General features: G+C 37.3%; 2 protein-coding genes across 6 annotated transcripts; both read left to right on the top strand.

The window, feature by feature from the left end:
* The first annotated feature begins 1,647 nt into the window (after window positions 1–1,647).
* Window positions 1,648–15,189, top strand: LOC135582098 (1-phosphatidylinositol-3-phosphate 5-kinase FAB1B-like). Of its 4 annotated transcripts, none has more exons than XM_065144328.1 (12): window positions 1,648–1,741; window positions 2,132–3,211; window positions 4,718–5,452; window positions 5,723–5,876; window positions 6,004–6,348; window positions 6,758–7,699; window positions 7,777–8,108; window positions 8,201–8,324; window positions 8,407–8,577; window positions 8,678–10,120; window positions 11,273–11,539; window positions 14,629–15,189. In XM_065144328.1, the coding sequence occupies exons 2-12, from the start codon at window positions 2,598–2,600 to the stop codon at window positions 14,953–14,955; spliced, it is 5,454 nt and encodes a 1,817-aa protein (XP_065000400.1). In that variant the 5' UTR covers window positions 1,648–1,741; window positions 2,132–2,597; the 3' UTR covers window positions 14,956–15,189. The 4 variants fall into 4 exon arrangements, with proteins under 4 accessions (XP_065000400.1, XP_065000402.1, XP_065000399.1 ...); XM_065144330.1 differs by having other exon boundaries at window positions 6,758–7,693; XM_065144327.1 differs by having other exon boundaries at window positions 1,680–2,045.
* A 1,394-nt stretch (window positions 15,190–16,583) lies between these two features.
* LOC135582106 (AT-rich interactive domain-containing protein 4-like) lies at window positions 16,584–26,816 on the top strand. Of its 2 annotated transcripts, XM_018823862.2 has the most exons (17): window positions 16,584–17,368; window positions 17,474–17,612; window positions 17,799–17,995; window positions 18,112–18,303; window positions 20,353–20,406; window positions 20,703–20,791; window positions 20,930–21,221; window positions 21,326–21,382; window positions 22,083–22,114; window positions 24,018–24,153; window positions 24,232–24,405; window positions 24,760–25,350; window positions 25,432–25,569; window positions 25,650–25,763; window positions 25,930–26,030; window positions 26,121–26,211; window positions 26,398–26,816. In XM_018823862.2, the coding sequence occupies exons 3-17, from the start codon at window positions 17,852–17,854 to the stop codon at window positions 26,521–26,523; spliced, it is 2,331 nt and encodes a 776-aa protein (XP_018679407.2). In that variant the 5' UTR covers window positions 16,584–17,368; window positions 17,474–17,612; window positions 17,799–17,851; the 3' UTR covers window positions 26,524–26,816. The 2 variants fall into 2 exon arrangements, with proteins under 2 accessions (XP_018679407.2, XP_009391205.2); XM_009392930.3 differs by having other exon boundaries at window positions 16,586–17,612; window positions 25,665–25,763.
* Window positions 26,817–27,277: the final 461 nt, after the last annotated feature.

The following is a 27,277-nucleotide window of genomic DNA, read 5'->3' on the forward strand; positions in this document are numbered from 1 at the left end:
GGATAGTTTTTAAGGCTAATTCATTGCATTATTCAATAAGAATGTCTTATAGGCACTTGTGGAGAAATTTTAGCTACAACGAACTATTTTGGACCATAATTATTTAGAGTTTATAAATTCTATATTTGAATTTATATTGCATGTCAAATATTTACTGAAATGACTGTTTATTGGATCCCTAATTAAATATTTTCTCTCATCTATTTTCTCTTTTACAAGTTTTTAAGGGATTATAAAAGGTTTTGGAGAGATTGACTTTTTGGGATGTCACACGACTTCGATAAAACTAGTTAAGTACGTTGAAACTATTTTTTCTATTAAATTTATTTATAGTAAAGCTAACAACATTCTTAGTGAATCTCTAATCATGATATCTTTTAAGCTTGTATATCAACTTTTGTTAGCGAGGGAAAGGAGAAAAACCAAAACCGAAACGAGAAATACATCAACGATTAATAATCAAATGAATATATTAGAAATAAAGTCGATAAAAAATTAACATGATTTGAGTAATTATTACCTATATCTTAAAATAAAAAAATTTAAAATTAATTATAAGACCTTCCAGTTATTCTCACTCAAATATGACTCATACACTTTTCATATAAATTCAAACAATATCTCTCTTAACTTTTTTAAGAAATTCTAGCTACAACCGAGAACAATCAAGGTATGGCTCGCACCAAAAAGTTAGGACTTAAAAAAGGTATATTTATAGTAAGAAACTATGATTAACTAAGGAATTTAAATTTAGTTAGAACATTACTAATTAATTTGAATATAATCAAAATTTATAAAAATTCCGACAAACCCTAACAATCGTTGTCTTCTTACACAGATAAGCAGGATCGATGGTGCTTGGCCAATTAGATCGATCAAATTCGATCATATGAGCTATAGGTCACGTCATTATATTCCCGATCATAATTCGATTTGAATCATAATCAAATCGATTGGACGGTTCATTCCTTTCAAATCAAATCACAACCAATTCGAGTCTGATTCCTAACTTTTAGAAATCAGGACGGGTGATTTTTTCAATCGAGACCAAAAATTCCAACTTTGATTCGAACCCTCAATTTTATGCATTAAAAAATACCAACCGAAGGGCAAATGATCAGTTAAGCCATCCATCTCGATACCCGGAACCCGTATCTCACTTACGGACTAATCCATAAAATAAGATACATCAAATACTTTTTCTTCCCGACACACAAAATATTGTCTTTAGTATATAGTTGAGTATAAAATAAGATACTGACCCACTTGATTGCATGCTTTAATGATCATTTTCTACATACTATATATATATATATAATTTGAATTTGGAGGTGCAGATAGTAAATTCACCGACTTTGAAGGGGATAAGTGCAATTCTGCCATCATTCGATGACAACCGTCTGCTGTAGTCGACTATTGTGGGACCGGTACGTCGTATCATTTCAGCCCACATAATTTCTATCCGAGAAGCCGAATACATTTAGCGGACTTACTCTCGGGTCTATCTGCCACGCAATTTGTCAAAAGATGGGGTCCGTAATGAGCCCCGCTGACAGGTCACGGGGCTCTCCAATTAAAAGACGGTTACGACGGCGGGTACCGTCGAGCAATATGATCCCCTCGTTTCCAAGCGCGTAAGAGAAGAAGGAAAAAAGGAAAAGAGAAGGGGCCGCCTCCTCCCCCTCCACATGAAACCCGAAGCAGAGGGGGGAGAGTCGGAAAAGGTGCGAGGTGGAGAAAGGTGGGATTTTTCTTCCTTTTTCCTGCAATTTTTTGTGCGCCATATTGTTTATGTTTCCGTGAATTTGGTTGAGAGCTCGACCCGATCCCGCTCTGAAGCTTCGGGAAACGAGGGGATCACGTGTGGCGTTTGATCCGCTCCACGCGAACTCCTTCCCCAATCCCTTCTCTTCCTCGTTTCTCGGTCTTCGTCTCTGCGATCGCCTCCTCTTCGTTCCGAATTCGAGTGGGTGGGAATCTCGCCGTCGAGTTAATCGGCCGTGAATCTCCCTGATTTCTGAGTCCTGAGTATCGTTCTTCCGCTGGTAGATTTCATTTCCTATTTGGTTTTTTCTTTTTTTTTGGATAGCGGTTTGTGAATATTTTGTCTTTTGTTCTTCTCTCGCTGCAGAATTGGTTTCTGGCGACGCGGGTTTCAGTTTGTGAAGGTTTTGAGGTCGGATTGCCGTCGGACATAGGTCACATATAGGTATTAGGGTTTTGGAACGTAACCGAGAAGGTGAGGTGTCTGGGTGATGAGAGATTGATATGGAATACAAGAAAAACCGTTTACATCGCCGGGCGGTGATGTAGAGTATCAAATCCAAATCTTTGCTTCGTGGTTCTGAATTCTTCGCAAGTTAGGTAGAGCTTCTTGAAAGGGTGGGCGTTTTTGTTCCTTTTAAAAAGGGTGGCGTTCTCTTGATTATTAATTCGGTGGCTGGGTTCAATCTGTCGGATTGACTTGTATGAGCTAAAGCTGAACTTTTGGATTGAAATCTGAACAAGAGCTAGTTTGTTGGTGAAACTTTTCAATCATTTTCGGATAGCAGCAAATGAACAAATCAGAATGAGGGTCTTGCCAGGACCCATCGTCTATGGAAACCACTGACAAGAGGTTCCCTGATTTAGTCACCATATTGAAATCCTGGATTCCTTGGAGGGCTGAACCTACTTCTGTTTCGAGGGACTTTTGGATGCCCGATGATAGTTGCATGGTTTGTTATGAATGTGACTCCCAGTTCACGATCTTCAATCGCAGACACCATTGTCGTAAATGTGGAAGGGTTTTCTGTGCTAAATGCACCTCGAATTTTGTCCCTGTTAATTCCTATGTCACTGAGAATTTCAGAGAGGAAGAGCTGATTCGTGTGTGCACTTTTTGCTTCAAGCAGTGGGAGGATGTAACAGCCTCAAGGGATGAAGGTCAACCATCAGGCCCAAAACTTAGTCCTTCTCTTTCCACTACAAGTTTGGCTAGTACCAAGTCAAGTGTTACTGGTAATAGCATTACGTCAACAGCAGTTTCATGCACATGTTCAAGTGGAGCTTACCAACAAGCCTCTTATGGTCCTGCCCACAGTCCCAGTCAGTCTGTTCACTTGGAGACCTGCCATGACAAGGAAGACATGCTGATAGCAGAAACTAACATGGATTCTTTGGCGGATAAAGGCGATCGTTCTCCGACTCACTTTAGGTTTTGTTTGAACAGGTGCAATTCTGTTCTCAATGGCATTATCTGCATCGTGATATATCTTTTCATTGGACAATGGGCTTGTAGGTCAAACAGGTTGATATCTGCATAAATATGCTTGATAGTGAGTAATAACATACTTTTTTGATATTCATGCATGTTTTGCATCTCCAAAAGATAGCATTTCTTCTCATCTTCTCATGATATCATCGAAGCCTCATACATTATGTTTGGTTTTAGAGTTCTATTCAATGCTGAGAAGGCTCTGTGAGAAGATTAGACAAACTATAGGATTGGTAAAACCTCAAAGGCAATTGGTGATCTGAAGGGACATGCTGCTGTATTTTGTGCTTGTTCAACCTTTGAAAAACTCCTCTCTTGTTTTCAAGTGGCTAGTAGCCAGTGCCACTGCTGAACCAAAATGAAATGATTCTTTTCACAATGTGCGGCTTGGGCTAACAAATTGATATAAGTTGCACAGTTTCGAGTTAAGGAAGCTAGAAGAGTTAGTGATTTAAGAAAGAACTTATGAAGACAGTTCCCCCCAAATCACATAGCAACCTCTTCACAATGAGGGCATAGGCCAAAAACTGTGAAACCTAAATATTATCTAGATGTTAGATTATTGAGTTTAGAATAATCTAAACTTCTAGCTAAAGTATTATAAACTATAATTGTTTTTTAATCCTTTCAGGACTTTGCAGTGATGGTTAGCGCAATTTTAGATCCCGCATGTCTAGGATGTCTCTATATAGTCTGACAAAAAGAAAAAAAACCACAATAACAGCATCAAAACAAGTCTATTTTGGACATCTTTTTTCATGTTTTGCAACAGTTTTAGTTGAAACACCTCAAAGTGATACATGATTTTTCTTATTGAGTCTGCGAACTCAGATGCCCAAAATTATGCCCTTTTTTTTAACCTGAAATACATAAATTAATAAATATATTTTATGAAATAAAAATTGTACGATAAATCTGATCAATTCCTGTATTAGATCAATATGCAATATAAAATTATTACGTGTTTTTGAATTTTCTGCTTAAATGATCTGATACCTTTTATCTCATCTTTGACATAATCCATGAAGCTCATGAGCTCATATTAGATCTTTGAAGATGTCACTTGACACTTTTGTTCCATGAGTTATCGAGTGTGCTTCGCTAGAGAGCATGGCTGCCATTGTGTTCTCTCACTTCTTTAGAAGTTCATATTTCACATATTGAATTGAACTTGTCAAAGTTCTCAAATGTTTGTGCTAACTTGTTCTTGAACCTTGTATTTTCTGGTGCCTACAGGAATTACCGTCCCCATCTAGATCATGTTATACTGCAGAAAGTTCTTTTTTTTTGTTTATTATTATTTTCATCAATTCATCACAGTTACTTTCTTCTGTTGAACTTACATCCTTTTTATATGATGTTCTAACTTCTAAGTGTTGATGAAGAAGATGAACTGTTCAGGATGTCAATAATTAATTTTGGCAATTGACACTTAAATTTGTAGTTTTCCTATGGTTACAGGAGTGATGATGATGATGATGATGACTATGGAGCATGTCATTGGGACTCAGAAGAACAAAGGTTACGCAACTCTGATGAATTTTATGACCCAGTTGACTTTGATGAATCTGAGCAGAGTTATGGATCAACTAAAATGCATTCTGCTGAAGGAACTATTGGCACTGAAGATATTTGTTCTCCAGTACCTGAAAACTCTGAATTCCATGTTTCTTTAGGTGTTGGAAATGTGGAAGAACAAGGTATTGTTAATAATGTTGAATGTAATGCTTCTTCTGCCATATATGGTGTGGATAGCACTGATGCAGAGACTATGGACTTTGAGAACAATCAGCAACTTTGGCTCCCTCCTGAGCCTGAAGATGAAGAAGATGAGAAAGAAGCTGTTATATTTGAAGATGATGAGGAGGATGCCACAGGAGAGTGGCATTATCTGCGTTCATCAAATAGCTTTGGAAGTCGTGAGCATCGAAGTAGAGATCGATCAAGTGAGGAACACAAGAAAGCCATGAAAAGTGTTGTTGATGGGCATTTTAGGGCTTTAGTAGCTCAACTTCTTCAAGTAGAAAATATATCTATCTGTGAAGAAGATGGTAAAGAGAATTGGTTAGATATCATAACATCCTTGTCATGGGAAGCAGCAACCCTTCTTAAACCGGACACTAGCAGTGGTGGAGGCATGGACCCTGGGTTGTATGTGAAGGTCAAGTGCCTAGCTTGTGGGCGTCGCAGTGATAGGTAATTTGATGTTCTGCAATGTTTCATTTAGTTTGATATCTGGGCTATTGGTTTATGTTTTTGATGGCTGCTTTGATGATCAATTGATTTTACTGGTTGTTTTAACTGAGCCTTCTCTATAACAGAAATGCAGTTGATTATCATATTGTTGTTTCAGGATTATTATCAAAATCTGACTAGTTCATAGTTGTTTTGTGTAACTCATATATTATTTTATTTTTGGGAAATGCCTTGATGCTAATTAGTGTTCCTTGTCCTTTTATCTTTTAGCATGGTGGTGAAAGGAGTTGTGTGCAAGAAGAATGTGGCTCACCGCCGTATGTTGTCAAAGATTGAGAAACCCCGATTCCTTCTCCTTGGTGGAGCTCTTGAATATCAGCGTGTGACAAATTTGCTCTCAAGTTTTGATACATTGTTGCAGCAGGTTTGTTTATCCCTTACTTTTAATAGCATGTGTTTTACAATTTAACGTGTGTGTATTGAGTGATTTATGCTATATATATGCTTAGAGAGAAATTCTTTGTTGCCATTCTTTATTCTGTTCTTTCCAGGAAATGGATCATTTGAAGATGGCAGTTGCAAAGATAGATGCTCACCATCCCAATGTTCTTTTGGTAGAGAAATCAGTTTCTCGTTTTGCTCAAGATTATCTTCTTGCTAAAAACATTTCACTTGTTTTGAATATCAAAAGGCCACTCTTGGAGCGTATAGCACGCTGTACTGGTGCTCAGATAGTCCCTTCAATTGACCATCTTTCATCTCCCAAGCTGGGGCATTGTGACTCATTTCATGTGGACAAGTTTCTTGAAGAGCATGGCAGTGCTGGACAAGGGGGAAAGAAACTCCTAAAGACATTGATGTTTTTTCAGGGATGCCCAAAGCCCTTGGGTTGTACGGTAACTTCTCAAGTTTCATGTCTTTTATTTTAGTTATTGGTTGTTATTCAGTTATAAGTGATGAAAATTAATCATCAATTATCGTTGATGCTCCTGAATTTTGATGAACTCTTCCAGCAAGCAATTTGCAGATTTCATCAGAACAATAATCACATGATGAGAATATTGTTTTACTCGGGCACCGCTTATATGGTCGCTTAAATGCGCTGAGCCCCTACTGAGCTCTTTTTAGAAGTATACTTTCTCTCGGATAAGGACGTCTTGTTTTTTAAGGAATAGAAAAATAAGGACAATTTGATGCTTCTTTTAGTTATATGACGATATAAGCACACAGTATTCGCATAACTAGGAGACATATGATTCATAAACTATTAAAGATGTGTGTTATCTTGACTCATTTGTTTTGTAGATTCTGCTCAAGGGTTCTAATGGTGATGAACTGAAGAAAGTCAAACATGTTGTCCAATATGGAGTGTTTGCAGCATATCATTTGGCATTGGAAACATGTTTTCTTGCAGATGAAGGGGCTTCTCTCCCAGAACTTCTGTTGAAATCTCCAATCACTGTAGCACTGCCAGAGAAACCGTCGACTGTCAATAGATCTATATCCATGATCCCTGGTTATACAAGCTCTTCTGCTGAAAAGTCACAATCTAATAAATCAGATCCCAACTTAGGATTTGACAACTCTCGAGAGTCTGGACTAGTAGAATTATCATTTTCTTCTGAGAATCATACTTGCCATTCCTTCAGATCTGCTTCTACCTCTGTTGCTGGATCTTTCAATATGCATGATCTGCCTGTTGACAGAGGTAACCAAATCAATGATTTTGATGAACAGCAAAGTTTGGATCCTTTCATTTCTTTCTCTCACTCAGGAACAGTTCCAAGCTCTTTCTTTGGTGATTCTTCATGTTACACTAGAGAAGAGATTAAATCAAGATTTTTGAAGGAGGATGAGACCAAATTCACTAAAAATGGTAATGAAACAATTCTCCATTGTCCAGTCCCAACATCCAGCTGTCATGGTGATCTAGAAACTCTTGAGAGTGGTAGAAGAGTGGGTTGTGATGTGCAAACAGATGAAACCAAAATGATAAAAATGCAACATGGTTTCTCACATTTAGGGACCTCAAATCAAGATAATCCAAGGAACGAGCACATGTTTTCAAAGGAAGAATTCTCACCATCTCCTTCTGATCATCAGAGCATTCTGGTTTCTCTATCTTCACGCTGTGTGTGGAAGGGGACTGTTTGCGAGCGTGCACATCTATTCCGCATTAAATATTACGGCAGCTTTGACAAGCCTCTGGGGAGATACTTACGTGACCATTTGTTTGATCAGGTTTTTGTATGTACATAGAGTGATTTGTCTACTAAAAAATAAATTGCCTACTAGATACTCATTGTATTTGCTATATATGTCAGAGCTATCGGTGTCGCTCCTGTGAGATGCCATCAGAAGCTCACATTTATTGTTATACTCATCTCCAAGGCAGTCTGACAATATCTGTGAGGAAGCTGCAGGAGTTTCATTTGACTGGAGAACGCGATGGCAAGATATGGATGTGGCACAGGTGCCTACGCTGTCCTCGAGTCAATGGCCTACCTCCCCCGACTCGGAGAATTGTAATGTCTGATGCTGCCTGGGGTTTGTCGTTTGGTAAATTTTTGGAGCTTAGCTTTTCAAATCATGCTGCTGCGAGTAGAGTAGCCAGCTGTGGTCATTCTCTTCACAGGGATTGTCTACGTTTTTATGGGTATTTGTGTTTTTCCCTCTATTCGTCCTTTATCATGAAATGATAAAACCTGCTCTTATTCATTTGCTGATGCGAGTCTAAAACATGAGCAGATCCGGCGAAATGGTTGCATGTTTCAAGTATGCGTCGATTAATGTACACAATGTCTACCTGCCACCCTCAAAACTGGATTTCAACTGTCAGCATCAGGAGTGGGTACAAGAAGAAGCAATTAAGGTTTTCACCAATTATTTTTCTTCTTGTTACTGCTGGATTATTTGTCTCTCTGGAAATTAATTATGTTAACATAATGTGACAGGTATTTAAGACTACAAATGATCTCTTCACTGCAGTATACAATTCATTGCGACAAGTTGAAGAAAAAATATCAAAAACTGTTTCTCATGATGGTAACACTGAAGTACTTGAATCAAGAAGAAACATAATTGAACTTGAAGCCATTCTTCAGAAAGAGCAGGCAGAGTTTGAGGTGAAGAAACACAACCCTTTTGTTTCTTTTTTTTCATTTCTTTATCAAAGTTTGGCCTTATCAAGTGGATATGTTTGAATTGCAATTGGACTCATTGCAGGAATCTAAACAGAAAGTAACTAGAAAGGACTCAAGGAAGGGGCAGCCATTTATTGATATTCTTGATGTCAATAAGCTACAAAAGCAATTGCTGTTGAAGTCCTATGTATGGGATAAATGTCTAAAATTTGCTGCAGGTTCACTTAGCAACCCTCATGAATTTCTCATGACCAGAAATAATGAGGATCTCACACTTAGGGCACAAAGAAGCTTCATAAGTTTTGATGCTTCTGTATCTACTGCTGCTGAATCCCTTAATGGGACCAGAACTAAAGATGGATATGACCAATATAAACAACCTGCTTCAGATCAGCAAAATGTAGATCAACAACATGTCAAGAAAACCGAACTTCTGTCTACCAGCACAAATGCTAGTGATCAATCTGATTCTTTAGAATCTGATCTTGGTGTCCATAAGGTTCTCTCTGATGGGCATTTCCCAAATATGGCTGATCTTTCAGACACCTTGGATGCAAAATGGAGAGGTGAAAATGGTCCTACACTGGTAGATGCAAGCAAATCAAAATCATTAACCTTGGTTGAAGCCACGCCTGCAATTTCAGCTTCCGAGAATTCTGAGGAAAGCATTATCACTGATCCGAACAACCTTTGTGCCCCTATGATGCCACCTAGATCAGTAGAGTGTGCAGAAGTATCAATTTTGATTAAATCATTATTTTCTGACCTGTATGCTTCTCTTAACAAGAATTGTGATAGTGCCCTAATTGAGTACCATCCTGAATATATTTCTTTGTTTAAGGAGTTCATGCAGCAGGGCTGGGCAAGGCTGCTTCCCACTGGGGTGGATGATACTGTCATCCCAATTTATGATGATGAACCGACCAGTGCCATATCTTATGCTCTTGTTTGTCCCGAGTATCACTTTCAGATATCTGATGAGCCTGAGAAGTACAGAGATGGAAGGGAATCCTCAATTTCCTTTTTGACTCAAGATTCTGGAAACCCTCATCTATTTCAATCAGTTGAGGACATTACACTTGAAAGCTTTAGAAGTTTTGGATCATTTGATGATAGCACCTCATCCATCTATGGTAGCAAGAGCTCCCTGATATTAGATCCACTTGCATCTTCTAAATCAGTGCATGTTAGAGTTTCTTTTGCTGTCAATGGGCCTCATGGGAAAGTTAGATATACTGTAACATGTTACTATGCAAAATGCTTTGATTCTTTAAGGAGAACTTGCTGTCCGTCTGAACTTGATTTTATAAGGTCTCTCAGTCGATGTAAGAAATGGGGAGCACAGGGTGGGAAGAGCAATGTCTTCTTTGCTAAGTCACTGGATGATAGGTTCATTATAAAGCAAGTTACCAAGACAGAGTTAGAATCATTTATCAAATTCGCCCCTGAGTATTTTAAATATCTATCAGATTCAATAAGTACGGGGAGCCCAACATGCCTGGCAAAGATTCTGGGCATCTACCAGGTATAAGTTATGCTGAGCCATTTCATGTTTGTTTTTCAAGTTTACTATGTCAACAATTATGTCTGATAAAATTATGGTCGATGTGATCATTTTTGTACATATGTCTGTCTTATAGAGTAGGTATGATTTTGGTAAAAAAAAATTACCCAATAGTTGTAATAATTGATCTTCCTTATGGCGAAGTGGCTGATGTCAGCTGCTAGTTGAATTTCACCCAAGGTTCCCATCCTGGAGCTTCTTTTGGCTGTTTCAATTATTGATGCCTTATTGTTCTTTATCTCCTATATTAGTGCAAAGTTTGCTGTGGACATTCTTTATGTAGTCATCAGGACAAACAATCTGGAAATTTTTATCAGATTACCAGTTAGAGTTTAAGTCTTAATGATAACTATTGATCAAGGATACTAAACTTTTTAGATACTTTGAGTTAGTGTAAAAATAATAGTATTGAGGTGCAAGTGGACCTCTTACGTTGATACACTTGATTTTCTTGATACTCTAGAATTATCAAGGAGGCATGCATATTTGCTTCAATTAATTTCTTTCAGTATTGGAGAAATTATTGTTAATCTTATCCTCTTATGCTGTTTTTGTTTTGTATTAAGTAATCCTGAGTTAGATTATCCTCATCCAGCTATTTAATCATAACCCTGTTTGTGTGATTGGTTGCCAAAGGCTGGAATATCGATAATGAAATAGGATTATTTTAACCCATCCTGTTCATCCGAGTTAAACCCCTATGACCAAGTTAATTTAACCCTTAACATTTATTGTGTTTGAAGTGTTAAAGTTAAACTAATTGTCACAAAAAAAAAAACTCTCCTTAGACCCATATAAATAGCCAAAAGTTTTGACATACATGAAAACTGAATAGATGACTGTCTCTTCGGTTAATCTTCTATCAGTTCTATGATTTTTACATTGATGTTGAACTATGAAAACATGGCAACCTTGTGAATGAGACTCCCACCGATAAGGAACCTAAAGAGGGTTGGAAGTGCATCCTTACCCCTCTCTGTTAATTGACTCAAAATCTAACATATTGGTTTCAATATGTCAACTCTACAAAGTAACAGATCACTATTTTATCTGTAAGTTGTATCATCGTCGTTCTTCATTAAACAAGCTTGCTTGTTGGGTCTTTTGATGTAGGTTGCAGTTAAAAATCTGAAGGGTGGAAAAGAGTCAAGGATGGATGTACTAGTAATGGAGAACCTTTTATTTGGACGTAATGTGAAATGGTTATATGATCTCAAAGGCTCTTCAAGGTCACGGTATAATGCAGATTTAAGTGGTAACAATAAAGTACTTCTTGATCAAAATTTGATTGAGGCAATGCCTACTTCTCCAATTTTTGTTGGAAACAAGGCAAAGAGACTTCTGGAAAGGGCTGTATGGAACGACACTGCGTTTCTTGCGGTGAGTAGGTAGTTTCAGTTTAATATCTGTTTCTTACCTGCATAAATATTGATTAATATTTGTTTCTTACCTTCATAAATATTGGCTATCACATGGCTTAAGATAACAAGAAACATTTGCTTTATCATTTAGGTTATTTAAGAGTTATAATTTTTTCTTTCCAAAGAAATAATGGAACCCACCCTGTTTCTACAAGTAAACAGAAAATAGATATAAATCTGATATTTATTTGGGTAAGGCTAAGAAGAGAGAAAAAAAGAAAGATGACTAGTAGTTTTATTTTGCCCCTCATCAATAACATCATCAGACAATATCCTGCTCAGAAACAAATCTGAATGACTGAAAGTCAATAATGAAGCTGCAAACACATCTTTACTCACTGCTCCTTTTTTCTTTTGTAAAGTTCTTGTTAACATTGAGTTATCAAATACCAGCCATTCAATTTTCAGATGAATTGGCATCAAGCAAGGATGAAGTTCATATCCTCTCAAATTTTACTAAGATTTGGTCATGAAGATACCATTATTTTCCTACCTCCATCTTTGGTAATGCCGTACATATTATCTGACTGAAAGATTTCAACAAAGCTGCAAAAAAGAAATGTAATCCTATGCATGATTTATAGTTCTGTGAAGGCTAATGGCTGAACACGGCCATTCAACAACATAGCATACCTGAAACTTGATACCAAGTGATATTGTTGACTAGTGGAGACTGAGCAATCAAAAGTAACTTGCCCATTGATCACTTTGATCACCATGTCATAGGAGATCTTGGCCATACTTTGAGGTCTCATGAGTAATACTTTGCCTTAGGATTGTAGCTTTTCTCCATGACATTATATATAGAAAAATAGATATACTATTGAGAATTGAGTTGACATGAAAAATACTTTTGCCTAAGGTTTTATCTTAATGGCATTTACTATAAAGTTTATCTAGCTTGTTATGCAATAAATAGTAGACCTGCCATTCCTTTTGTTCCTTATGCTAACGCTCTTTACATTGTAATTTGTTCTTGACTAGATCAACCACTAAATTGATACAAGTTCCAATCAGAAGTTCACAATATATCAACATTTGGCTTTGTAGAACAATAAAGTGCATCTGTATCATGTATTTGCAATCCATTGATGAAAGACAACAATCCATACTTTAATTTGTACCTTTATTGGCATTTTCCTTGATCATTCTATTTGATCCACTTGCTTCCTTCGCAAAGACCATTCATACTAAGGGGATGGTTTGCTCGATTGGGATTGAGTAGGGAAGATATAATTGGGACAAATAAAAATCTGGATGGAGTTGATGAGATAAGAATCAATTAAGAGACAATTTAATAACAAAAAATGTAGAAAATAATAATAGCAATTATTAGAAAAAATAAAATTTAATAACATATAAAAATTTCATATGCTAAAATATATTATAACCTTTGGATTTCATAGCATATTTAACTTTCTAAAAAACATGAAATCAATTGTAAAAGATAACAAACAGTGTAAAGATAACTTCAGATGTATTGAATAATAATTCATTTAAGAGTAAGTATTATCATACGATACAAAAAAAATGCAGTAGCTTACTATTGTATACGTGGTACAAAAGGTTTAAATAATAACATATTCTCATGCCCTATTACCAGTTTTTCTCTTTCTATGTATGTTGGCCATTTCTTCTAACAGAGGCCCACGCAATCTCTTCTAATCTTCTTTACTTTGTGAAGGCATTATTACTTCTCTTAATTATTAGGTTCCATAATTAGAAGATGTTAAACCACCAAAAACCACTAAAAACTTTATAATTCATCTAGTGCCAAAAATGAAAATTTCTTCTTTAGTTCCTCAAACTTCTGGAAATTAATTTTTCATGTTTCATGGGAGGGAAGAACTTACCATTGATAATGGAGCTACCAACTTGGTCAGACTTTGTTTCTTTTTGAAGTAATTTCCTCATTCTTGTAGATATGTACAAAATTTTCACTTTGGTAATAGTTATCCTACCAGTCTTCTTTATTGCCTATTTAACACTTCTTGAGCTCCAAAAAGTTCCACACATGGGTAAGATGAATGATTAACACTTTAGAGTAGTAGCTGGAACTGCTACAATCAGATGAAACATACTAAAATGGTGTCATATATTACAAGCATATTGTTTGGATATTAGCTACACTAATGAGTTCCCTATGGGATAGTTTTCTGAAAACCAAGCAATTAAAATGGCAGAGTGATGTGCCATCACTAGATATTGCTGTTTCAGTTTACTTAGTTCATGCACATGTTCAACTGGCTCTGAAGTGTGAACTTCCCAGTCTTTTCTTTCAGAAAATTGATGCTCCTACGTTCTCATGTAGTCCTTTGGTCTCTTTCTTCCAATTAGATAAGCTTGCTGACTTCACAGGGACTCGCTCCTTAGAAGCTCTCAACTGGATTGGACATATGTATAAGCCACTGTTCTCATCCACCATTCAGTAATTTGTACAAAACCAAACTCTATTCATTAGTACAACATGATATAGAACTGATGCACATTGTTGTTATCTTAGCTTAAGCAACATATCAAGGGGATATGTCAATATGATTCAGCAAGTATTACATCCATGCTTAAAATTTGGAAATGTTGTTGGCAAACAAATTTTCTCTGCCAAGCCAGTGGATCTTTCATCTGTCAGGTCCATTACAAATTCTAGAATGTTTGAAGATATAACCTTTCTTGGTTGTCAGTCTGCTATCAACATCATGAAGTTCAAATGTGTGAGCCTGAGGTTTGCAGCTGTGTGTGAATCTCGAGGCCCAATGTATTGGTTAGTCAGCTGTTGCATTCTGTTGGATGGTCACATTATACGAGTCTTTAACTTGTGTCCCATTAAAGGAGTTCACTTAGGGGGTAAATTGTGCTTTATTTTATCATGGAATGATTGTGTATTTCTGTTTCCCCTTTCGGTCATAACAATAGTTTGCCCATGCTGATAGAATACCGAGTGAAATAGACAACAAATGTTCATTTTTTCTCTACAACTCAGCACACTTTTCTTACCTAATGTTTCTGTATTTGCAACAATTTAACATCTTTTACTGTTGTTGTTGGCAGTCCATCGATGTGATGGATTACTCTTTACTGGTGGGCGTGGATGAGAACAAGAATGAGCTGGTTGTCGGGATCATTGATTTCATGAGGCAGTATACATGGGACAAGCACCTGGAGACATGGGTAAAAGCTTCGGGAATATTAGGGGGGCCAAAAGATGCATCTCCGACTGTGATTTCACCCAAGCAATACAAAAAGCGTTTCCGAAAAGCAATGTCGGCGTATTTCCTTGTGGTTCCGGACCAATGGTCACCTCCTATGATCATCCCTAGCAAGTCGCAGTCTGATCTTTTCCAAGATAATCTGCTAGGTGCATCGCAAAATTCATGACATGCTGTTCCTGTAAATGCTATGCTGTATAATGGGTGATTCCCCACATTTTTTGGGTTTACATCAGTCCTCTCCTATATCTTATTAGTATTTCTAGACCACAACCTCAATTCGTTGTTTTGCTTATATGTTATTTATTTGTAAAAAGATGTGAAACAAGGTGTCATATGCCCTAAACTTTATTGTATCAAATAGTATCATTCCCTCTTAGCAATGACATGTACATTTTGTTTATACTCTGCAAACCAGCCTTGTGGGAGTTAAGAGTGATGCATCTTTTACCCAAAAGCTTGAACAGTTTGAGTTGGAGTGCTCATGCTGAGTCATTCATCAAGATCATCTTCAAACCAAACTTTTATCAGTGCCGTCCACTTTCCAGATGTCCTGCTGTAAAGATTGTGCAGGGCTCTACGATGGGCCACCATGGGCTTCGCATCGGGTTGCTAATTAATGGCATTAAGGCTGCAATTGGGGCAACCCAATTGCAAGAAATTGTCGAATGCATTAATAATCGTTATTTTATTTGTTTGGGTCGAGTCAACCGAACCGGTTCCAGATAATATGAGATCGACTCAAATCTAAACCGGTTAATTGGACTAAATATAAATTTTATTAATATTTATATTATTTTTTAATTTTATTTAATAAATATTATAGAAAGATTTAATTCAAAATAATGATCGTACCCGTAGAAAAGATTCAAAATAATGATCGTACCCAAAAGCTTGAACAGTTTGAGTTGGAGTGCTCATGCTGAGTCATTCATCAAGATCATCTTCAAACCAAACTTTTATCAGTGCCGTCCACTTTCCAGATGTCCTGCTGTAAAGATTGTGCAGGGCTCTACGATGGGCCACCATGGGCTTCGCATCGGGTTGCTAATTAATGGCATTAAGGCTGCAATTGGGGCAACCCAATTGCAAGAAATTGTCGAATGCATTAATAATCGTTATTTTATTTGTTTGGGTCGAGTCAACCGAACCGGTTCCAGATAATATGAGATCGACTCAAATCTAAACCGGTTAATTGGACTAAATATAAATTTTATTAATATTTATATTATTTTTTAATTTTATTTAATAAATATTATAGAAAGATTTAATTCAAAATAATGATCGTTCCCGTAGAAAAGATTTTTTATTATCATTACACTTATCTTGAATTAAATTACGCTATTCGTTTTATTTTACAAGTAGATAAATTCTCATCTTTTAGAGTATTTTTGATAATTTTCTATTCAGGTTGTTTTAAAAAGCAGAAATACTATCTCAATTTTTTTAGGTATTTTTTAGATTTTTATAACTCTTACGAAAAGAGTTCGATAGTGATCAACGATATCATATAACTATCTCATAAATATGTTATTTATTTAATTTCACGACTCACTTGGCCCACTATATAGTTCCACATATGCTAATTTGATATGAGAAAATTCTTATTATTATCATTCATATATCTTCTAAATCTTATGCTAACTTAAACATTCAAAAGATTTTTATCGAACATATTCTAAATCTTATATATATATATATATATAAGACACGTGAGGGATGGTGTCTTGGCACGTGCGTTTCCATATCCGTAGACCCAAGCCCAGAAGAGAGGCAGCTCGCCTCGACGAGAACAACGTTTGCCGCGATCTCCGCACCCGCGGGCGCGGCCCATAAACCCCACACCGCGCGTTCGATCCGGGTCGCGAAATCGATCGATGGATCGACCGCGGAGAGCGACAAAGATCGGTCTTCGTGCAGCCTAAGCGGCAGACACCGGCAGGTCGATGTTATTAGTCGCCATGAATCGAATCCACCAAAGCACCAAAAGCAAGAAAAAGAAGCGCAAAAGAAACCCCACACTCGGATCCCGATCCCAATCCCAAACCCTCTCTCGTCTGCGTCCGTCTCCCATCCTCCTCGGCCTTCAAAATCCCGCCTTGTCTCTCTTTTAATTTCCTACTAATTATATTGCTCTGCCGATGGTACAGCCGCGGAGCCCAAAAGTAATTATTTTTGACGCCTTCGGATGTTGATATCATCGTGTCGGTTGGTTCTACGGATTCCAATCGAGCACTCGCGATTCTTCTGGTCTCTGTTGTGGAATTTATCGCTTCCTGGCGTCCGAATTCACTCGTTTGCCCCTTTTACGGTTTCCCCCTTTTTCCAGTTCTGGCAATGAGATTCTGAGGATTATTATTAAGTTGGTGCCTGTGGCGATCTTTTAATTGTTTGTTTATAGTTTCCCAATCTCTCGCCTCTCCCTCTTTCTCTCTCTTCGAATCGCCCACCTTTTTTGTTTTGCTTGTGTTTTGACTCGGCTTGTCAGAGCCTGATGGGCACGAAAGGCGGGATTTTTACGGCGGATGGGCTCGTGTTTTGTGGTCGATTGGGGTTGTGGTGAGTTGTGATTAAGATTTGAGGTGAGGGAATACAAATAGTTGTCGTCGTACCCCCTTTGCCTATGAGAAAGTAGTATAAGTCCTAATTTATTTTTATTTATAGAGTTCGGATTTTTTTTGCCATAGCGGTGCATTAGGGTTTGGTTTACCCCTCGTCGGTACTTTACTCTTCCTCCTATCCTCCTCTTTTTTCTGGGTTGTTCGCGAGCTCCGGAGGCGTTCCTTGTCGGAAAGGCCGTCGATTCCTTCATATTTCCGGAATTCGGTAAGCTTTCTCCTCCCTACGCGAAAGATGATTTAGGTTCTTATCGAGGGATTTGTTTTTCTCGAACCGTCTGGTGTTGGATTTGACGGATTTTTTTCGGTTCTTGATGGATTTGTGTCGGGTTGTTTGGTTCCTTTGATTTTTCACTTCTGATTTAATCTTGAGGGTTCTTTTTGGTGGATTTAGGGTTACAGTATTGGGGAAAAAGATGGAAGATTTGTTAGTTTGAGGTGCGAACGATGTCACAGCCTCAAGGTTACGGGAGAGAGAACTGTATCCTCCTGGCTGTGCTGTGCGGGCAATTTGCAGATAGACGAAGGGGGGATGCGAAGAATCGGCCTCAGTATCCCTTTCCCGAACTCGTGTCATCTGGGCGATTAGAGGTCACTAGTTCTTTTCACGTCTTCGTTCCATTTGTTTTCGACAAAGTTTGGGGGGGTTCTGGTTTTAGGTATGGATTGCTGGTTAAAAAAATTGTTATTTTGCTCTTTAAATGCAGGTCCAGACACTCATTAATCCTACAGTTGATAGATTTAGTGAAGCTCAGAAATTAGTTCAGCCCAATATTCTGTACTTTCAAGGGGAACAACTCGAAAATGAAGAGCAAATCGGCTCGCTAGTCTGGGGAGGAGTTGATGTGTCTGATTCTGAGATGCTTACTTCATTTATTAGTCCTCCATTACCGACCATCGTAAGCTATTTTGGTGTTTTCATGTATCTTTTTTCTTGCCTTGGTGTGTGAATTGTCTGATTCTCTGTTTATTGATATCTATTCTATTTTGGTGTTTTCATGTATCTTTTTTCTAGCCTAGGTGTGTGAATTGTCTGATTCTCTGTTTAATGATATCTATTCCTTATTATTCAATATCTACCTGGTTGACAGCGTAACTGTTCTTAAGGTTTGTAGTAGACATATTTCAGCACGAGTTCCTGCTGTGTACTGTTTATTGACTTATGTCTGTTTGTCGTAGTTGTAATTTTATAATTATATGTATTTCCCGTAGGACCATTTCTTTGCTACTGGTTATCGGCCAATATAATATTTCTCGTTATTCTGGTGATGTCAGAAGTTGTACTATTATGTCTTTGCATCTGCTTATATTGAACTTGTGCTAAAGCCTCTTGTTGCCTGTAGATATTTTTGGGGATTATTACATGCAAATCTATAGTTCACTGTTTTTGAAAATGTTTATGATTAGGTTGGATGATACAAATTTTTTTCTCACATTTGCTTCTTCAAACTATTATGATCATGTTCTAACGTAATAACATCGTAGTAATCATCAAGTGTTTTATGCCCTATCCATCTTGTTATATGTGGTTTCAGGTGACTAGTTTTAGTATACCTGTCAGCTGCTACATTTTAAGAAGACTATAATTTATCTTAGTTTCCTGAATTTTTGGCTAACGGTTTTGCTTTTTGCTTTTACATAAAAGAATGTTTAAGAGCTGTTCTAGAACCATTCTCAAGAAAAAGAAAGAAGGTTGGGAGATCATAACCATGAGTGATAAAATTAGATACTTATTACTGCCCATGGCAAGCATTACACCATCGCTTAAGTGCACGAGGTGTGTGTGATGCTTCTTGATGCTCAGAACTTCTTTATTGGCAAATCCAGTTTCTTTTTCATGTTATATTTCTGTCATTTAGATTCCTGCATAACCTGAGATGGAACATGGAAAGCTCAGAAATAAGCTCGTTACTCCGTTATGCCATTTTGACATGAGGATCATGTTTATATTATCTTTAGTTCCACTGATTTGTTCAAGTGTCTGGGTCAGTGGTCTTTGTTGGTTCTCTATTTCTCACTTCTGCATAAATTGGCACCTTTTGATAATAAGTGTCAGTAATTTAGGCCCAATGTAGAAGAACAATTATATAAATATATTGATGGTTGAGGCTTTGGCTTTAGAAATTCCTTTTCTTATGTAAGACTTGATTGTCCAGTTACTGTAAGATCATTCAATCTACAAGAACGACTTTAGTACAGAAAGCTCACACCTTTGTTGGAGGGTGAATATATGCAGCCTTAACTTTGGAAGCAAAGAAGTTGCTTTCATGATTTTAAGTTGTGAAGGATCGATCAAAGAATTTTAGGACTGCAATGGGTTTGATTGGCATGAATCAGATCTTGGGACTATTTTCCTTTTCCTGTTGAAATTACTGAAAATGATTAGGATCCATAAAGAATGGATCCGGATTGGTTGAAAATCAAATGGAAATTAGATTTGATTCACTGGGTTGATCAAAAGTTGGTTATGAGACTGGACTTGGTTGATATTATACCTGCATTGGCCTGATCTATAATTGAGATCAGTTGGTCATGCAAATTATGTGAGGAAGTTTCTCTTGTATTGTTAATTTAATTTGTTCTCTGAGATTATTTCTTGCATGTTCCTTTGTGTTCACAGAATTTTAATATGTTGGGTGTAATTCTTAGTAGGTAATCTATGCAATGTATCCATCCTGCTGCATAGCAAATTAGGTTGCAATTGTTATTATCTGTCATTTCTGTTTGTGGGAATGTTCTTTCTCCCTATGCATTTCCTTATTCATTCATGTTTCTGTTGACAGTTGCTTTGTTCTGGTTTTTCTTTAGTTTGTTCCACTGTTAGGATTCTCAGTATTATATGATTATTCACGTATGCTAGCATATTTTTTCAGTAGCATGTTCTTTCTTTTTTAATGTGGTACTTTCTGATTGTTTATGACAGCTTTTCATCTGAAACATTATTGCAGGTTTACTTGGAGATTCCAAGTGGTGAAAAGATTGCGCAAGCTTTTCACTCTAAGGTAGTGTTCTGGAATGTATGTTAGATTTTCTACTTCTTTTTGCCTCAATACATAGGTTCATATCTTGCTTACTCTTGATATCTAGATTTTCTTTGATGGTATTGATGCTCGACAATTGGGTCTTTTCTATTCCACAAGTCCTATGATAGTTTTTTGCTGTTTATTTTTATTTAAGTTTCTGCATTTAGTTAAAATTTTACCTATTAATGAATTTGAAGCTTCTGCTAATTTTTGGAATGGTTCCATCTTCCTTTCGCAGTATAATACCTTTAGATGAGCCTCATTTGTTTTTGTAGGGGGTTCGATATGTAATATACTGGAAGAGTGCCTTTTCATCTTATGCAGCTTCCTACTTTCGTCATGCATTGCTATCAGTTGTACAGAGGTACCATTTTTGTGGTTCTTACTCTATCATATGAAATTTCACTGATTGAAAATTTTGCTGCTTGTGGTGGGCTGCAGCTTACTTTTACTTTGTCATATGAAATTTCATCGTCTGAATGTTTTGCTGCTTATGGTGCAGCTCATGCAGCCACACATGGGATGCTTTTCAGCTTGCACATGCATCATTTAGGCTTTACTGTCTACGGAACAACCAGGTTTTGTCAGATAGCAGCAACCAAAAGCTCAGAAGTAAGATTGAGCCTCATCTACTAGGAGATGCACCAAAGATCAATATCCCTTTACCTGAGAAGGATTTGGCTGAAGACGGAGAAGAAGAGACCGACGAAGGGAATGGATCCCTTGCCTCCGTGACAATTTTTGATGAGGATATGGACTTGAGATTTCTAGTATGTGGACTGCCATGCACTCTGGTGAGCGTATGGGCTTTTATTCATGTGTAGCTGATTCTATATATTATACTTTATGTTGTAGAAATATGGGATTTATCTCATTGGTATATTTTCTCATTTTCCAGGATGCTTGTTTGTTGAGCTCCTTGGAAGATGGTTTAAATGCACTGCTGAATATTGAAGTAAGTTTTATGAAGCAACTTTATCATTGTCACAACTCACTAGACAGACTGAATCTGAGCGCTAATTGCTTGAACGAGCATTTTGTTGATTATTGGTTATTTCAGAGTCTTTAATTTACAATAATGACACTTTAAAATGATAGAGTTGGTTCTCATCTACAACTTGCTGAAATTAGCCACTATTCTCTTCCTGCCACGAGGCTTCTTGTTAGCATCAAATGTAAGTTTCTTTGTAAGGATCATGAGAATTTTGGATGATGTTAACTTGAACAGATGCTAAAAAGCTATTAGTAAGGCTAAACACTAGGTCAATGGTTTTCTATGTTGGATAGGGATTGACTAGAGTATATGCCAATTCTTTGCCTTTCTCTAACTTTTTATCCATTAGCTTCCATCTTGTGTTTTTCACTTGTCACTTATCCAAAAATCCTTCTATGGATATTTTGGGAAAACGTTATTTACTTTCTAGGGGCATGCATACATTGGGAAAATCTTCTTTTCTCTCTAGGCTATGGTTGGGTCCTGATTGGGCCTTTTGTTGGACCAGCAGTTGAACTCACAGCAAAATCTATGTGATTTGGGAGACATGGGATACAAGCAGTACCATGGACTCTGGAGTTTGAGATTTATATTCTGTTACAATTTTCTTGTATGATAGCTTATTTATAATACTATCCTGACATCTTTGCTAATTATACAGATTCGTGGGAGTAAACTTCAGAACCGTGTCAGGTATACTTGTTTCTGCCTATTGCCATTGTCAATTGTCTAGAAAATTTTCCACTTTATGAATCATGACTTGTGTTGGTTTTCCCCAATTTCTCCATTATAATTGTTCAATTGTTGCAGTCAATTCTTGTTCATTGTCCATACTTTTTAAATGCTGTTATATAAGTTGTACTACTATAAGTTTTCAACAGTGAAGCAAGGTTATCACTGACAAATTTTGATAAGAATTGCCATTCTAATGTATTCCTAAAATCATACATGTTTGGTTATTCCCATCTTACTGTCCTTGCAGTTACTTATGAAGTTTATTAAGAATGGGGAACTTGGTTGACTTGTTTCATTTTGTCCATGTTTTGTTGATATTGACATGATGAGATTTTAGCACCATCATAATTAACTATGTGGTGGTCTCTGACAGTGCATGATTTGTTGATACACTTGTTTTTCTCTGGACCTGGTCTTTTGGCTGGCCATAAATTTCTTTCATTTGCTTCTTGAGATTGTACTATGACTCTATCCGAAGCTAATATGGGATCAATAGATGAGTACTAACATTAATTGAGTATTGTGGTGTGTTGCTAAATTTATATGTATGCATTTACATATTAGATATGGACTAATTTCTTTTCATTGCATACCTTTTACCTGTGAGGATATTATTGTGTATGAGAGGGGAAAACATAATGCAACTTGTGTTAATGGCACTTACAATCTGTGCTTCCACTCGCATATTTTAATCTAGCCATTTGCAAATATGATCATTGCAACAATCACTGACAGCCTAAAAAAATGGTCATTGCAACAATCACTGACAGACTAAAAAAATGGCAGCATTACTTAATAGTAGATAGAAGGCTTTTAGTCAACTATCTTCAAATGCACAGTATCTCTCGCCAAATGTTTGCATGACAAATCGAAGTCACTGTACTTTCTGAATTCAGAGCTTTTACAGAGTGATGCCTGTACTTTCCCACTTATTATGCATAGTGTCTACTATCAATGTAAGAAGCAAAGTTGTTTCAGCACATCCAAATAGTGGAAAACTTTCTAGCTCTTTTAGTACTATTTTAAGAGAGATGTGTGTGGGATTATCTAATACAAAGATTTCTTAAGCATATGTCTTGACAAAGAACCAACACAAAAGAATGTCTGATTTTACTTGAATCTAGTCTTAGCCATTCGTTGCAAATCAGAGCATAATGTGGATTGTCACATGACCAAAACATTCTTGTGACAAGTACCCATATGAACTGCCTAATGACTACCTGTAGATTGGCTGAGAGACATGTCGTGCAAAATGAGATAATATAACTGCAGATATAATGAGATGGATAATCAGCTTGTGCCATCAGATTGCTAGCATTTATCTACCTTAATTGCATTTTGTGTGATAAGTTCATATCCAGAGGTATAGTTTTGATTAAATGTGCTTGTCAACTGTCTTTAAAATAGAGTGATGGTTTGATCGAACTGTAAATATCTTCTCCAGGTTCTTAGTAATTGTAATATTCACAAATAATTAGCTAGCAGATAGTTCTGTCTTGATCCCAAATAGTTGAGACTTACGGTTTTGTTGTTGTATAGTACTGTCTTGAAATTTATATCAAAATTGCTGTTTATTGTCACTGTCACAACATGCACACAAATGTAGATAAGCTGATTCCTTTATTCAACGACCCACCAGTGAACTGATTCATATGTTCAACTAAACCAAAGTTTGGATGATCTGTCTACATGCACTTAGACACTTGAATGTTTCACATTCAGATTATCTGGCAGAATGAGATTCTTGCTTATTTTAGAACATTTCTTTCTGTGGTTGGCCTAATGAGTTACAAGTTATATGATGTTCTTTATGCTTTAATTTATCTGAGTGAGCTGACAGTTGGATTAAAATTTCCTACAGTGCAGCACCGCCACCTCTTCAAGCTGGAAACTTTTCTCGTGGCGTTGTAACAATGCGTTGTGATATCACAACTTGCAGTTCTGCTCATATCTCGCTGTTGGTATCTGGTAGTGCACAAACTTGTTTTGATGATCAGGTAGGAGTCAACTTTTTATCACTTTACGTAAAGATTCTAATCTTCTAGTTTCTTGAGTTAATTGGTCTTGATATGCAGCTATTGGAGTGCCACATCAAGAGCGCTCTTATTGAGAAGACCCAGCTTGTCCATGCTGTCCCAAATAGTGATGACAAGAAGTCATCATGGCTTAATCCTCTGAATTCGGTTTCCATAGCTTGTGGGGCACCTGTGTTTGAAGTTTGCATGAGAATGCCAACTTGGGCTGCACAGGTTTTCTTCCTATACCCTAGATTCTTACTCATTCACAATACTTCCTACTTGAGACATCCATACTCCATCTCTAGTATTTTATTAAGCATGTGTGATCTGAACCAACAGCCAATATTTTTCTTTTGAGCGACTTCAGTGCTTTCTCTATTGCTGTTTTTTTATTATTGTTAAGTTATTGATGTGGCCTTGATCTTGATTTAATCTTTTGTGATGAGCAAAATGCGAAGTTGCAGTCTGCTTAGCCACCTAAATACCTGTTTGACTGTTGCAAATGAAATATTTGCTATTCCATTTTATAATATGTTTCCTTTAACCAAATGGTAATTTGCATGTCTGCTTTTCTATTGGGTGCAGGTTCTGAAGCATCTGGCACCTGAAGTTACTTATCGTAGTTTGGTGACTCTTGGCATTGCAAGTATTCGGGGAACTACAGTTGCTTCTTTTGAGAAAGAAGATGCAGATCGCCTTCTTTTCTTTTGTAGAAGGCAGGTTAAGGACTTTGTTAGTGAAGAAACTGTTGTCTCTTGTCTGCCGACATGGTCATCCTCTCTTATCAAAGGAAGGTCCATGTCAGGCCTAGAATCGAGGCCGATTGCATCTGACTATGTATTTGTTGAACATGGAATGGCTTGTAAATCTGCTGAGCTTAGTGTGAAGAATAGGCAGAGATCAAATATCGCTGCAATGAGGCCAATTCCTCATCCTCGGAAACACAAACTGTTGCCCTTTTTTGGAGTGCCTCCAGCTGATGTTAATGATGGAAGTCAAGTTCAGAATAACGTGTCTCAAACACCCCATGTGAAGCATAATTCATTGCCACGTGCCCCTGCAATTCAAAGAAAATCCACATCAGGCTCGCTCCGTGCTCAGCAGATTATTCCATTAAATCCTCTTCCATTGAAGAAGCATGAATGTAGCCGTCCATCAATTCAAGTTTGTTCAGAAGTATGTTTCTTGAAACCTATTAACATGAGTAGGAAGCTCCGGTATATAATCGGTCTAACATTCTCTTCCTTTTGCCTGTAGGAGGAATTTTTGAAGGATGTCATGCAATTTTTAATCCTTAGGGGCCACAGTCGACTTGTTCCCCAAGGAGGGATACAAGAATTTCCAGATGCCATACTCAATGCGAAGCGGCTGGACCTATACAACTTATACAGAGAGGTTTAGCCTTCTTTCGATTTTCCTTATATCAATGCTTACGTTTATCCTGCATCAAACCTCTGCAATTTTGATGCCACTAGTATCGCTCATGCCAGGTGGTCTCAAGGGGTGGTTTTTATGTGGGAAATGGCATAAACTGGAAGGGACAGGTCTTCTCAAAAATGCGCAACCATACTGCAAGCAACAGAATGACTGTAAGTTTCTACTTCTGTATCTAGGATATTAAATGAGAAGCTATATCCTTTTTAAGGTAGAAAATTGACGAGTTTCTTGCTTTTTATCTATTTTATAATGTTGCTTTTGCAAGTTGTTTAACCTTTGAATGCTTTGATCGTTATTTTTACTCTACATTGTTTATAGGGTGTTGGAAATACTCTCAAAAGGCATTATGAAACATACCTGTTGGAGTATGAATTAGCACATGATGATGTGGACGGGGAGTGTTGCCTCTTGTGTCACAGGTATTAGACACTGTTCCAGTTATTCTCAGTTGTTTCTTTTCTCGTCTCAAAAGCCAACACTGACTCTGGTGGTCTCTAATAATTTAACAGTAGTGCTCCCGGCGATTGGGTGAACTGTGGCTTGTGTGGTGAATGGGCCCACTTTGGCTGTGATAGACGACCGGGCTTAGGCACTTTTAAGGTTTGTAATCCCATTGGTTTCATTGCTATAAGTTTCACATATTGTGTTCATATCACAATGTCAAGCATTTCTAAATTTGTCGAATGAATAATTTTGTTTCAAACTTATGCTCTGGAAATTTTATCCCCCTCAACACATACACACTCTAAAAGTGTATCACTTTGACATGTTTTGGTTTGGTGACAGGACTATGCAAAGACAGATGGGTTGGAGTATATTTGCCCGCATTGTAGCCTAACGAGCTACAAGAAGAAGTCACAGAAAATGGCTAATGGATTCTCGAATACATCCAATGTTTCGCGCCATCTGTAATTCTTCCACTTTTGTTTCTTTTCTTTGTCTCCTAAATCAGAGAGGAGTGGCTGCGCCGGTAGGGCTCAATTGTATTATTCCGGAGTTGTTCCATTGATGCTTTAGATCAAGGCCAAATCCCCGTATACATACGGCTACTACACACGAATATGAAATGAAGGTTCCCATTTTTACCATGGTATCAGCACTTGTATCCCCACAATCCCCACTAGGAATCAATGAAGAATAGCCTGGAAAGGAAGAATGATAATATTTTTTTAACCTGAGTTGATGCAGTAAATCCTTCTTGGGAACTCTTGAGCTTTGCCATTTACTGATGATTGTTATATTTTTGTCCCTCGATTTCGTCCATCGTTGTAATGTGGGAGACACTTGCAATCCAACTTTCTAGCGTCGGGCGATCGAAGTGTTGGTGGATAGCTTTTCGTGACTTTGGCTTTGACTTGAGTGTTGCTGGGGAAGTGGATCACGATGGGTAACATTATGAGGAACTTCTTTTCAGCTTGTCTAGCTTCAGATTCTACCTGAACAGAAGTCGTCAGGTAGTCATTATCTTAATCATGTATGTCCAAGAGAACCAAGTCAAACATCGATCACCCAAGTCACCAAGAAATAGTTGTACCTTCGTACCAATTCTCACTCTCATGTCAGAAAATGCATGTGTCCATCTCCGATTCAGTGGTAAATGTAGTTTGCTCACTCTCAAGAATCATGCTTGATGATGGTAGGTTTCCAGTCGATTTCACTGGTAAAT

The sequence above is a fragment of the Musa acuminata genome, chromosome BXJ3-3 (genome assembly GCF_036884655.1).
Source record: "Musa acuminata AAA Group cultivar baxijiao chromosome BXJ3-3, Cavendish_Baxijiao_AAA, whole genome shotgun sequence".
In the NCBI taxonomy this organism is placed as follows: Eukaryota; Viridiplantae; Streptophyta; class Magnoliopsida; order Zingiberales; family Musaceae; genus Musa; species Musa acuminata.